Source organism: Volvox carteri (genome assembly GCF_000143455.1).
Source record: "Volvox carteri f. nagariensis unplaced genomic scaffold VOLCAscaffold_94, whole genome shotgun sequence".
Lineage (NCBI taxonomy): Eukaryota > Viridiplantae > Chlorophyta > Chlorophyceae > Chlamydomonadales > Volvocaceae > Volvox > Volvox carteri.
This window is the reverse complement of record NW_003307637.1, coordinates 249183-263367: the sequence shown is the minus strand read 5'-3', so window position 1 is coordinate 263367 and position 14185 is coordinate 249183. Positions and strand designations below refer to the sequence as shown.

The window sequence follows — 14185 nt, the reverse complement described above, 5'->3', positions numbered from 1 at the left end:
GTCTTGGCTACCTCTTTACCCCACCTCCTTGACGCTGACGAGCAGCGGGGAGAGCAGCAGCAGCAGCAGCAGCAGCAGCAGCAGCAGCAGCAGCAACAGCAGCAGCAGCAGCAGGAGGCGGAAAGACGTTTCTTCTGCCGTGCCCGGTAACGCGAGCTGCCGCCCCCACCTCCCCACATATGCTTCAAAGCCGCAGGTAAGGCGCAGTAATGGCGATGGTGTGCAAAGAGCAGGAGCTTCAGGGGCCGCGCCAGGGCGCGGGAAACCCTTTCTCAGGAAGAGCGTCAAGAAGACCCGTCTCATGCCGCACGGGCTCCTCCTGCCCGCGGCTGTCCCGCCCACCCTGAACACTGCCTTCCTCGGCCCACTCGGCCACCCCCCGCAGGCCCCCTTCCCTCTCTCTCTCTCTTCCCCCCTCTCCACATCACGCAATGCACTCCGATGGAAGACCAGTGCAGAGGAGTGTGTTGTCTTTTGCTGTGCGGACCCCGGCTGCCGTTAGTCTTGTTGTTGGCCACCACACGGGTCGCTGAGCTGTCAAAAAAGACACGAACAAAAACACACACGCAATACACACACCACGCGCAGCCCTTGTACAAAAATCAAAAGCTTTAGGAATTAGGCGGCGCTGCAGTCAGCAGAGCAGCTGTGGCGCAGCAGCCGCCATATAAATTGTAACACACTGCAAGTTCGACCTTCATGCGCCCCGAACACGTCCTTCCGCTACACCGACCGTATTCCTCGACCCCGGGGGAAGGGGGACAGCTCCGAAGCCCCTGTCTGAGGGCAAGCAGGGATTCCAAACGTCACCCTCGCTGGCGTTGCTGCAGCCCTCCTCCCCCATCCTCCTCTGCCGCCTTCCCTCGCGGAAAACCCCCTACTCACCCCCTTCTGCATCCCCCCCTCCTCCCTCACACACACACACACACACACACACACACACGCACACTCGCTTGCAAAGGCCCACACGGACATATGAGGCAGCCGCGATTGCAACATTTCGTTGAGAGGCGCTGAGAGGTGCACGCGGTGGCACCACCACCACATCCCAGACAAATGTAGGCTATCGACAGTCTCTCCTCCCTCCTCTCCCTCCCTCCTCTCTCGTCTCCTCCGTCCATGTTCCTCGCACGCCCTCCCTCTTTCCCCTCTCTCCCCGGGGCCAGGAAAGCGAAACACACCTCCGCACAGGGAGCCGCCGGCCCCTAACCCGTGTGTGCATGCAGGATCTGGAATACGACACCAGCACTCAACGGGACATGGAAGGTGCCCAGCAGGCAGCTAGAGGGGGGGGGGGTAGCGACACAGCCGTAAACGGCTCCACGCATTACTCGGACCACAAGCTGTCGCCGCACGTGGGGGCCCCTCTCCCCTTTTCCCCCCCCCAGAAACTCCCTCTTTCCCCCTTTCCCACTATCGCTCAACAGCCATACATCCCCCTCCTCCTCCTCCTCTCCTCCACCCTCGCCCGAGATGTGGTGCCGTGTGTCATGAGGCGGGGATAACAACACACGACAACATACGCAGCAGTGCACATACACACACACACACACATATGAAGACGATGAGAACCACGGTCAGGTGCGGAAGCGCGGGCGCCATGCAGCAGCTACGGAAGGTGGCGTACGGAAAGGTACGGAAGGTAAAAGAAGGCTGCGAACCGGACTGCGAACCGACAGGTCAACTCTTGTTGACACCGGAAACCGCGCAGTGCTCCCAGGCAGTCAGTCAGCGCGGTGAAGCGGCGGATGGGGGAAGGGAGAAAGGGGAGCGCAACCCCGAAGGATGCTGCTGCCCTCCCCCCCCGGTCGCCCCAATTCGCCAATTTCCACCCCTTACCCCTTGCCTTGGTGCCCTCCCCAGGCTGACCGCCACCCGCCCGCTTCTACCCTGGAGCATGTCGGGGGAACACTCACATCAGTCTATTTTATAACTTAGGTTAGTTCTCTCTCTCTCTCTCTCTCCCCCCCCCCCCGGGGGGCGAGCTGAACCCCTTCACCCGCCGTTTTGGCCAGCTAGGAGGTTCGTCGGTTCATCTGTTGCACTGACAGAAGTACGCAGGAACAGGGCCAGCGGCACACTGCATGTGGAACATACATACATACATTCAGACCGACGATTAGTGATTCTATACGGGCCGCGACACAAGGGGCAGACAGACAGACAGACGGACGGACGGACAGGCAAATGGAGCATCTCTCCCACATCAAATCATTTATCATATACTCACGGAGAGAGAGAGAAAAAACTCAATATACACAAAAGCGCACACGACCGACCACCGACCGGGCGGTACCTGCGAAGCAGGGGCTTGCCTCCTCGTATTTAAGCGGGCAGGCAGCCGCACCGGCATCAACACGTTTAGGTTTTGGTGAGGGCGCATTGCCGACCCGCCCCGGACCAGAGCACAGCGGTGCGGGACAGGCAAAAACATAGCCGTTCGTGCAGGCAGTGGCATGACCCTACATAGATGCTAATAGATAGATACGACAGCTGAGGTAATAGCTGCTTTAGGCAACGAGCGATAAGATACGGACGGAGCCCCTCTTCATTGTCGGGTCAACAAGCTCCAAATCAATAACACATCCAATTGCTGCTGCTGCACACGTATAAACGGACACGCAGACTGCGGACTGACTGACTGACAGAACGACACATTTTACACACAAAAAAACATTGATTAGGAAGGCATATATACGCTCGCACAAAAGCGTGATATGCCAGCTGACGCGTTCTCTGTGTTAAGAAGGTCTGTCTTTTTTGCCCACTGCGTAGGTAGTACAATACAAGGCATGCACATACATACATACATACACACACAAACACACAAAGCTTCTCCCCCCAACAAACGCACACACACACACATCACAAATATCAGGCACAAACACAGCAATAAGCTTTAGGAATGTGTGCTGCCTCTTCATTCGCACTGGCCGTAGAATAAATTATTATGCACGCATGCACACAGCAACCCGTAAAACCGTACAGCAGCCGTCCAATCCAAAGGCTTTGCGGAGAGGCAGGAAAGCACAGAAAAAGGGGCAGAAGAGAAATCGATTGAGGTAACGCCAGCAGCTGGGGCAAAGCAGCTAGGTCGGCAGTGAGGTGACGGGGCGGACGGCCCCTACCCCCAAAGCATCTAATTACAAAGGCCATCACAAGAGTCGCCGCTCTGTCGCCGTCGACGACTCCACTTCCCCCAACGGATCCCTCGCCACGGCCCCCGGGACCTCCCCCCTTTTCCTTTCGCCACCTCCTTCCTCCAAATCGCCAAAGACGCGACCGTCCGCGCACATGCGCTGCATCTGCACACTTGTATGTATGTATGTATGTGCACATACACGCACCCCTAATCTCCGGCACACGCAGTACCTCTCCCCGACGGCAACCCCAGCATGCAACCACACACGCTTGGCGGCCGCGAGCCGGGTATCACACCGGGTGCGTGTGCTCTGCACCCAACAAGCCTATTAGCGCGCAGGTGTGATTCGCCTCTCCCATACACACATACATACACACACATGTACACCATTCTTCGTTCCCAATGATGCGGTCCGCTGTACATTAACGGTATTAACCGCCATCCGGGTGGTCAGGTGGAGGGGAGGAGGCCCTCCCGGGTTTCGGAAGCACCCTTTTCGACCTTCCAGCCCAACCGCAGGCTGAACCCCCTTCCCCGGTGAGTGCCGCGGCCGCAAAGGGGCTGCGAAAGGGGGAGAGAGAGCGCGGGAGGGCGGGGTCCGCAAAGGACGGTTCGTGGACAGATGTGTGGTAGAATTTGTGGCTGACAACGTGGCAAGGGAGGGGAATCAACGAGGAAAGCCGCCGGGAGCTTCTTCTCACTGGCGGCGGCGGCGGCAGCAGCAGTAGCAGCGGCTGTCCAGCCAGCCCGTTCGTCACTCTGGGCCCCTCACTGTCTCCACCGTGCGTCCGTTTGTCCGTCCACTTCGCATCCGAGTGGTCCTCCCTCCACAGGCGTGTGTGTGTGTGTGTGTGCGTGGGTGGGTGCGTGCCGCTTTCCTCAATCGCACGATTGAAGCAGGCGAAACGTTTCGGCGTCCAAAAGGTGATCCCTGTACAACCATCAGCATTGGCCAATAAAGAAACGCAACGGGGTTATCAGCAACAAGGTTACTGACAGCAGCAGCAGCAGCAGCAGGCGGAAAGGAAGGTCTAATGCTGAAGATGACCGCGATTAAGAGGTGTTGGTGACAGGGCCACAATCGGGCACTGTCGAGTGGAATGGCTACTGCTTCTAATGCCTCCGTTCTTTGTATTCACGTTTGTATTTGCATATGTATGTATGTATGTATGTATGTATGTATGTATGTATGTATGTATGTATGTATGTATGTATGTATGTATGCATGCTACATACAACCGGCTGTGGCAAGTCCCTGGGCCAACCGGCTCCGTGTCCTATCAACCCGGGAACAGGACGTCACTGGACAGCAAGGGACATCTGTACGGGGCTGCAGAAAACCGCTCGACGCGACCCCCACCCGCCCAGCAGCCCCTCCCCTCCCCTCGCACGGAATTTCGTGACTAGATGATTCCCGTGCGGTGTTCAAACCCGGGAGACTGCAGGTGCAGATGATGAAGCGACGATGGCACGTGGACCCAACCCCACCGACTTGATGCATGGAAAAAAACACAGAAGCTGTCGGGGGCAGTAGCTGCCCCCGGGACCCGTTTTTTTTGGGGGGGGGGAGACAACACTGTGGGGGGGGTTGTAACACCACTATCACCACCACCGCCGCCACCGCCGCCAGTAGCACCGACCTGTGGTGTTCGTCTCCTGGGTGGCTCTGATTACTCGAAAGACCGTTCACCAGCTGCCCCAGCGCCACCTTGCCGCCACCAACACTGCCACCATGCACCTTATCGTGGGGTTTGAGGGAAAAGGGGAACGAGCGATATGTAAAAGCTTAAATGGGAGAGCAGCGGCGTGTCAAGCAATGCAATGCAGGGCAGGCAAAAGGCAGCGCGGGAATACTACACATGACACCGTCTGAACACAGCGGAGATTTTAACCGCAGAAAAAGCCGTTCAGTCCCCAGCCTGTGTCGCCGAAACACTACAGTGCAGTACAGTACAGTACACGATACATGCAGATACAGTTGTACTGGGAGCGTAGCTGTCCGGTACATATTGATCAAGACCAGGATTCCTTCGTCCCTTTCCCATTCCCCCAGATAAAACAACGCAGCCACGGGACACCGCTGGCCGCAGCGACGGGAAAAGCGCCCCGGGGAAAGCAATGGAGGTGGAGGTAAAGAGCTGGAGAAAACCCGAGGACGCCTGCCAGCAACGCGCCGTGGCCGGGGGAACTGGGCGTCCAACCCGATTCCCCTTCCGCTTTCGCGGCCTTTCCATCCACCAAGAATACGCCTCTCGCAAACGGACTCTCTCTTCCCCCCCCTCTCTCTCTCTCTCTCTCTCTCTCTCTCTCTCTTTCTTTCTGTCTCTTTCTTTATTTCGCAAACACAACTACCCCACGGCAGCCGTGTAAGACCGGTCCGCTGCGGCCTTACACGCGGATCATCGGATTGGCTCTAACAATACACATCACCCCACCAACGCGGCCATGTGAGGCCGTGCATGTACACATGACCGCCATGGGACGCTGCACAGACAGACAGACAAACATCAAGAACGACCCCACAGTGCACGGCGTACAGTTCCATCATACATACATACATACATACATATACGCATATGCTTAAAAACCTATTTTCAACCCTCTACAGAAAGGGGAGGCACGAAGTAGAAACACTCATCCCATCATTCGGACCGCTGGGAGACTCCCCATGTCGCGCGTAATGATGCCATCACAAGAAGATTACTTTGTGAATAGCGTTACGGGGTTCAAATCGCCTCCACCTCAACCAAACCTTCATAACCATCGAGGTAACACTCAATGGGCCGGTCCGCGCTTTGCGTGCATGGACACGTCACGCATGGACGCGCTGCACAATGCACACCGACGCAACCAACGCCGCCACGACTCCCTCTACCCCTCAAGAGCGGTGTGTCCGTAAGACAACACGCCCAGCCCTTGCAAGATCCCAACTTACGTCTTTTTCAGACCGAACCCACTTCCATAGTCCGCTTCCTGTCCCTAGTTTCACTTCCGACCGACAAAGGGGCGCTTCCAGACAGATTGAAAATCAGAATCTTTCTGGCATCGTGTGGGCTGAAACCCCTTCATGTACCGTTTGCTCGCTATACCGAGAACAAGGACAGATTCGCCGTGTGGGCGGGACACCATGCCTTACAGAAAACCCTCAAAACCCTCGAAGAAGTAACACAGTGAAATGAAGCACGCACATATGTAGACATGTATGACGTCCGTACGCGCGGCCATCTGCTCACCAGGTAGGGTTCCGGCCCCGGCTCGTGCAGGTGCCCGTCCAGCAACAGCTCCGTTTTCAAGTTAATGACCCCGGACTGCCCCTGCTGATGCTGATGCTCATGGCGCTGCTGGTGAGGCTGTTGCTCTTCGCCCGCTGCGAGCACCGGCGTCCCCACAACACTCTCCTCACCCGGCTGGTGGTGGTGCTGCTGCTGAGAGGTCACTGCGGCTGTCGTCGTCCCCTCTACCACATGGCTGCTGGTGCGGTCAAAAGGGTGCGACAGGGCACCGTCGGCGTCGCCGCCGCCAACCCGGCCAGAGGAGCTCGGCCCAGGCCCTGCCGCCGCCGTCGCCGCTGCTAGTCCGCTGCGCTCCCCACCGTTACCCCCCGGCTCCAACACCTCCTCCTCCTCCTCGTCACCGTTGCTCCACTTATGAAGGTGTATCGTGGCCATCGTCGGGAGCTCGTCGGGGACCCCAAAGAGCAGTTGCATGAGATCCCCGTCGTCTGAGTGGTCGTACAGAAGGTCCGCATCCAATCCGTTGTCAAGACCCAGGCCAACTGCTGATAGATTCTTGTCCAAGCGCGTTTGACTCTGCGAGCGAGGCAGCTTCTGGCTGAATTGGGCAAAATTGAAGAGCATGCCATTGGTGCCCCCATTCGCGGCGCTATGGAAGTCAGCCGGCAGGGGCGGCGGCGAGGGAATGCGCCCGAAATCCCTAGTGAACTCCTCCACATCGCCGAATGCGCTGCCTAAGCTGTCGTCGCTGTTCGTCGCTTTAATGGCGGTCTGATGCTGCGAATGCTGTTGGTGCTGCTGTTGGTGTTGTTGGTGCAGCTGAGGGGTGGGTGAGCCGGGAACAGGGAGGACCCCCGCGGCCGCGGCAGCGGTGCCATTACCGCGTGTGGCTGTCGCGGTTGCTGCACAGGCGACGCCATCGACCCCTGCGTCGACGCCTTGCTCTGCTGCAACTCGCCCTGCTAGCTGCTGCTGCCCTTCCCTCGACCCCTCATTAAGAAGCTGCTGGGGCTGCTGTTGACTATTCGGCAAAGCCTGCAACGCCGCCGCAGGCGGTTCTAGCGATGTCGCAACCGCTTGCTGACTTTGAGGGTGCTCCATGTGCGTGTGGGGCTGCTGGTGGAAGAGCACGGGCCCCGTGCCAGGTAACCCAACCGCGGGCATGCCAGCTAGTGGCTGCAGATTTCCATTTGGATTCGGCAGTGAAAGGACCTGCCCCGGCTCGGCCAGGATAGGTCCCGGCTGAGGGTACCCGGGCAGGCTAGGAAAGGGTGGGACCTGCTGCGGATACCCGTGCGCGCCTCCTGGGAATTGCAGCTCTGGGGGAAATTGAGGTTGGACATAGCCCTGTGCGGAAAGCTGAGGAACGAAGCCGTTGAGCTGGCCTGGAAGCCAGCAAGCCCTGTGGTAAATGACCAAGCGCACATCGCGGTCGCAAGAATTAATAGCGGTGAGAAAATGCTTAGGGCGTAGCCGTCGCATCAGGTTATTTTTTGGGAATTGCGCATGCCCAAATCAAAAACGTGTGGCCAAGGTACAAATGGACGCTCTTTGAAGCGCAAGCAACTTACGTCGCCGTCCCATTAGGGCCATAGATAATCCCTGGCTGCATTGTTGTCCACTCCTGCTGCTCCTGCTTCAGGGCCGGCTGCAGCGTCAAAGAATGAAGCGTATGCGACCGGGCGTAATCCGGCCAAGACGCCACGAGTGGCTCCATGTCCACGTCGCCTTTAACATGCTTGGCTAGATGAGAAGACGTTGGCGCTTCATCAGGAAGTTCAGCCTCGCCAGCCTATAGCCAACAGGACCAAGAATCCGGGGCGGTTGGACGCTGAGTCGAAGAAAGGGGAACATCTAATATCAGTCCATAACATGAAAGAATGAGCGGCTGCATAGACCAACGCCGCGAGTTGTCAGGACAAAGCGAAGTGAGTTTGCCAACGACTTGGGATTTTGCAATTGTACCTCTGGCTTGCAAAAATCGTCGGCTCGCAAAGATACTTTTATACCCACCACTCGGGTCCTTTTGTTGGCCTGGCGCGCACTGGTTTTGCTGCCTGAGCACCCGACGTGGTGCTTTCCCGGCTTAAGCGTTTTGCCACACTTTGGGCAGTGCGTGAGCTCTGTGCCATGACCACGCTCCTTGCCGCTGCCTCGAATGTCTGGAGGAGCGCGGAAATGGACCTTTAGGCGCCAGAGCTCCGCGAAACTCCGGTTGCAGCCAGGATAGGGGCAGTAAAAGCGCTCCGGGTCTTTGGCCCCGTCCTTGCCGCTGGTTGGCTGAGTTATAGGGGACGGCGCGATGCCATCGAGCTGCTGAGAGTCAACTGGTGCATCCAACTCCATGGAAAGGCCCTCGCAGCTGGAAAATGGCACCTAGTGCTTTCTGGGCGCGTGCATAGCAGCCCACCTTGTGGCTGGACGAGTGAGCATCGAGCAAAACGTTAATTAGGATAGGTTGCAGCGAAATTGGAGGCTGGATTGCGCTCAGAATATGGCTTTGCCCTTCAGCCATTCGGCCCAATGCTGCCGTACTTGACCACACTCAAGGGTTCAGAGAGCATCGCCGCAGCTAATTTCACTATAGTAAATATTTTTGCTGAAAGAATGTGTAGACTGATTATTGGATCCAGAGTAAGGAGTGTGGCGCGGCGCCACGGCCATCGGCTTATGGATAGCACTGGCGGCGACATATCGTAGGCCCATGCAGGAAGGCGCGCGCTCTACACATGCAGATTACTGCATTCAACATGCTTCTGAGGACCTGGAAACCGTATCCTCTGGACGTGTTCTGCAATCTCCTTACTCCAACGAGCACGCGCTTGCAATCACAAACACATATGGAGTATGGATGTGGCATTGCAATGAGGAACTGGTGTGTTCTTGGCCTATGCCACCGTCTGGCCAGCTCGAAGCGTCCTTGGACATGGCGTCAAGCCATCGGCAAGGCAGTGGCATTTTTTCAAGTGGATCAATTTTTAACGATAGTCGTGGAACATGGCAAGTGTTGCACCGCATGCTAATAAAGCAATGGCTTGGGAACCATCGCATTCATGGAACCATAACTGAAAAAGTTTACCGCATTCCAAACTTGCACCCATGAAACCCCTAGCACGTTTAATGAAGACCGGATCCTCATCTGTTTAATATTACATATCCAAACCTGGGCAGCGTAGTATCAACCAGCCTTGCAAAATGTTAGGCAGTAAAGCCCGATCCGCCTCGCACAGAACCCTTCCTCAGCTAGCCAAACCAACTGTCGCAACATCAGAATTTCTGCATGCGGTCACATCCTGGCGTTGCGTCGCGCCGAAGTTTTCGCCATTCCGGCCATCGTCTTCATCGCCTGTAAACAATGCCCCAACTGCAAGCAAGCAGCCTCTCCGTGTGTGCGTTGTTGGTGGTGGTGTCGTAGGCCTCACATCTGCGTTGCGGCTCCTACAGCTGAATCGCCGGTCCGGCATGCCTGCCCTAGCATCGCAGACCCTGGCAGACCCCGGCGCGGCTACAGGTGTCCCCCAAGCCCTTAGACCCGTGGAAGTTACGGTTGTGGGTTCTGGTTTCGGGGCGGACACCACAACTTCCGGCGCCGCTGGGCTGTGGGGGCCGTACAAACTGTCCGACACCCCAGAGCATCTAATCAATCGCTGGGGGGCCAGCACGTACGACCATCTTCTACAGTTGGCTCATTCCGGTCTAGCTGACGTGGCTGGCGTGTCCATGGTTTCCGTCAACAGGTACCTAAATTACAACACTACACCCATCGCACTTTGTCGTACACACCAGGCCCGCGTATGTTAGATCTCTACTTCTGGGTGCAGAGAGCCACGCTTATCTCTCTCTCTCCACCTCTCTCTCGTCCCTTCAGGGCACGCGTAACGTAATCCCGCAGCGTATGTGAGCCCAACCCTGATTGCTCGGGGCATGCATTTGCCAAGTAAATCAGCGTCCCTGCTTGTTTTTATCTGACAACACAAGCTCGCAACACACAAATATACAGATAATTACGTGTGTACGACCTTTCCGGTTGCTCCTGGCCTCAACCCACACCTCTCTCCCCTGTTGCTCATCAACCCAACGCAACAACCCAGCGCCGTTCTCTCCTTCAACCCCTCCCCCTCCCCCTCACCTTCACCCCAACCAGCCTGTTTCCCAGTCCCCAGGAACCCCCCTTCTGGCGTCACATTCCGCTCAGCTTCAGCCTCATGGACAAGCGCACCCTGGCTGGACTGTCCAGATCTGGATCCAAACTCATGTCCGGATCTGGGTTCCATGCTTCTTGCTCAGCATCTGTCGCAGCAGCGGGCACGGATTTCATGTTGCCTTCAGCCGATCCAATTGTGGATTCGGATCCAGAGCCCTTTCCGTGCAGCTGGGGATATCAATGGAACTCCATTGTGTGCGAGGGCTCCCGCTACTTACCCTGGCTGACAGATCAGGTAGAACAATAAGACTTGAGTCCTGCACAGCAATGACAAAGTATCCACAAGGCTTGTGGGAGCAATGTTTTCGACGTGGGAGCCCCTCGCATGTGCGTGTTTGGGGGGGGGGGAAAGCCCCACCACACACGGGCTGGGGTAGCTGGGGTAGTTCGTGTGGTAGGCCAGGCCCTTGTGAGCAACCCTGACTAACACAAGCCTCCTTCCAGCCAGGGACCTTCGAGTTTTGTAAACCCTTTCTCTTTTCTGGCCCTCGAGAGCCTGAGGCCGCGAGCACCTAGGGCCGGAGGTATTGCCTTAAGGATGCGGCTTGGGGCAGGGCAGTTTTTGCAGCACAGCGACTCCTGCGGATTGAAACAGGGGGGCCCCTCGGGTTGTTGTACGGGGTAAGGGCGCAAGTACGGCTTCAGCGCAACGCTGTTAACTTGAAAACAGTTCATCCATTCATTCATTCATTCACTTGGCCAACTATTCAGTCCGCACACCCCGAGGGGCCCGGGCAGATCTTAGGATCTGCGTGATGGAGATGGCCACACAGCCGGCGTGCCAACCCTCTTTCTCCCCTGCTCTTACCCTCCAACCCGCCAATGAACAAAAATGTATAAACATGTTTTCGTCGGCATCGGCATCGTGCAGATACGCGCCCTGGGTGGTCGGCTACTGCGGGTTTCCTCCCGCCTTGCCTCCCTGGAGCAGTTGAGCTGCCCCGAGGTGCTGGGTACGGCAGCTGCAGCTGACGTGGACTGTGTGGTCAACGCCGCGGGACTGGGCTCCCTGGAGCTCATACCCGATCCCGCGGTGGCGCCCATTCGGGGTCAGGTCGTTAGGGTGGAGGCCCCCTGGGTTAAGGAGGCCTACTTCTACGAGCCGTACTACATCATTCCGAATAGGTACGGCTAGAAGGGGGGAAAGGGAAGGGGAAACCCCGGAGGCCACGCCTGGGGCCCCTACATCATGCACGACGATAAGCTGTCTACAGACATACATACTCCTGTGCTGTCTCTCGCCCTCGTCGTGCAAGCGGCTTCCCCCGCGCGACCACCATTCGCACCGTTTGAAAAGGGGGATTCGCTCCTTGGGGTGAAGAGATTGCGTTGTCTTGCCAGTATGTATGTATGTATGTATGTATGTATGTATGTATGTATGTATGTATGTCGTGCTGTGTGTGTGTGCGCTGTATTCCCTAACCACCACTGCATGTAACTGTGTGCGTGTGTGTGTGTGTGTATTTCCGCCTGTCCGTACATCGTCTCTGGACTTCGCACGCACGTGCGCACAGGGACACTGTCGTACTAGGCGGTACAGGTCAGCGAGGCGACTTCAACCTGTCCGTCTGCCCCAAGGACCGCCAAGACATTCTGGAGGGCTGCTGCCGCCTGCTGCCCTCCCTTCGATCCGCACGTCCCGTAGCCGACTGGGTGGGGCTGCGACCCGGAAGGACGTCTCTCAGACTGGAAATGCAGCCGGAGGGTGTGTGGCTGGGGGGTGGGGCCACGGCAGGTGGTGGAGGAGGAGGAGGGGGACGCGGGAGGGCTGTGCCTGTGGTCCACAACTACGGGCATGGCGGTGCAGGTTTGACGTTAGCGTGGGGGTGTGCGGGGGACGTCGTACGGCTGATTGCGGAGGCGGGGTTGCTGGAGTGAGGGGTTGGAGAGGGCCTTACCCGGGGGGCCCCCCGGGGGGAAGGGGAAGGGGAAGGGGGGGATAATGTACTGCAATCAGCAAATGGCTGTGTCTTCCATTCATAAGCCACTCCGCTGCTGATGTTCTGTTCCTTTGCGCGGACTTTGGAGTTCATGGGTGGGTGGGTGGGTGTGGGGGGGGGAGGAGATATCGGATCCGCGCAATCCTACCTTTAGATTTTTCTGTGGAGAGGATAAGGCGACGGGGGGTTTGTTCGGCGAAGAATATAAAAAACCAAAACAGGAAAAGATGGCGGGCGAGCAAACTGGTATCATCAAAATAAGACGACTCTCACCACAACAAGGGCGATGATCCGTTTGGACCTCCGAGACCACTCTTAGTATTTTAGAAATTAGTTGCTAGCAGTTGGTAATCAGCAGTTGATAGATAGCTCTCGCAAGTTGTAGTTAGCAGTCGAATTGTGTTTAGAAAAGGAGTGTACTCTATCCTGTATGTAGATATGTAATACGTGGAGTGTGCGTTACAGGCGTGATGATGATTGCGGTCTCACGCTTGTCGTACACTACTCCTCTGCCCCTGCGCTGGAACCACCACCGTGTGGTCGCGACGGGAATTCAGGTCATCCCAACCAGATTGAACATTTCCCAACCAAGCTGAAGAGCTGAAGAGCCAACGAAACTGCTGGACGACTTACACACCAGTGCATTAGTCGACGCTCCTCGCAATCCAGCTGAAGGTTTTGAGAGGTTACTTGTCAACTACACAGCGACATGCCGTGCCTTGCAACAGCCAAAAGGGGTGCGGGCGGGCATAACTCTCGATAAACACGGCCTGGGCGGTGTTGTTGGGATTGATCCTCCTGCCGGCCTGGTCTTCGTCTTCTACCCCTCTTCTCGCCTCCACTCGGCAGCCACATCTCAGCGGCATTGGTGCCGGTGACAACGGCGGGGGTACGACATTCCAACTGACAAAATTGCAAAAGTGTTTTGTCCCCCTCATTCAACTGAACTAACCACCACCACGACCCCCCTGTCGCACAGGCGCTCACCCCGCCCCGCCAAACACCTCCACACAACCACATAGCTCGCTCCAGACTCCACCGGCCCTGACCGGCTATAAGGGAAGAATCAAAACTGCCAGTCAGGCATCCAGATGATGCACAACAACAACAGTAACAACAACAACGCAAACCCCTCTGCGGAACTCCTCACAATCAGCTACAGCTGCCCTAACCCTTTCCCCCCTCCCGCTGCAACTCCGGCTGCTGCAGTCGCAGTGATCGCTGTCCCGCGCGAAAGCAAAGTACGGGTGCGGGGGTGGGGTGGGAAAAACGAACCACACACGATAGAAGCTGCTGCCAGGGCGGGGGGGTGGGGGGGTTGGCGCACCTGCTTTTCCCCCTCCCCCGCTTCACTGCGCCACACCTCCCCCCTCAGCAGCCCCCTCCTCACCCCCCTTCACCCCGGCGGCTGTCACCTGCGCGTCCCGGCCCCCCCAGCCGCGGAAGTTCTCCCTCAGAGAGTCCACCGACAGAGTCGAGGGGTGGCTGGCCCCCGAGGTGCCGTACAGGCCCAGAGCCGCCTCGCTGTTCGCCCGGGCCAGCGCCAGCGCCAGCTGCTGAGCCTCCGAAACCCGGGTCTGGTCGGATGACCACAACTTGAGAACAGAGGCCTGCCAGCAGGAGTTAGGGGAGTTAGGGGAGGGTGTGTTTGGAGGCCGGGGAAGGT

At 57.4% G+C, this 14185-nt stretch overlaps 3 protein-coding genes across 3 annotated transcripts in view; 1 reads left to right on the top strand and 2 right to left on the bottom strand.

Annotated features, from left to right (window-relative positions):
• Window positions 1-3592: 3592 nt before the first annotated feature.
• On the bottom strand, window positions 3593-7987 carry VOLCADRAFT_99741 (uncharacterized protein; the record flags this gene model as incomplete). Its single annotated transcript, XM_002958416.1, has 5 exons — window positions 3593-3703; window positions 3844-3967; window positions 4783-4880; window positions 6376-7777; window positions 7947-7987. The coding sequence occupies 5 exons, from the start codon at window positions 7985-7987 to the stop codon at window positions 3593-3595; spliced, it is 1776 nt and encodes a 591-aa protein (XP_002958462.1).
• A 1850-nt stretch (window positions 7988-9837) lies between these two features.
• VOLCADRAFT_69505 (uncharacterized protein) lies at window positions 9838-12457 on the top strand (the record flags this gene model as incomplete). Its single annotated transcript, XM_002958438.1, has 6 exons — window positions 9838-10112; window positions 10520-10630; window positions 10748-10814; window positions 11451-11704; window positions 12094-12284; window positions 12327-12457. 6 exons carry the CDS (start codon window positions 9838-9840, stop codon window positions 12455-12457), a joined length of 1029 nt encoding a protein of 342 aa, XP_002958484.1.
• Window positions 12458-13868: 1411 nt separating this feature from the next.
• The window catches only part of VOLCADRAFT_69480 (uncharacterized protein), a gene marked incomplete at both ends in the record, with an annotated part of 4278 nt that continues 3961 nt past the window's right edge, over window positions 13869-14185 (bottom strand). The window contains one exon of the mRNA XM_002958415.1: window positions 13869-14129. Within this exon, the coding sequence (XP_002958461.1) occupies window positions 13869-14129 (261 nt within the window). The remainder of the gene's footprint in view (window positions 14130-14185) is intronic.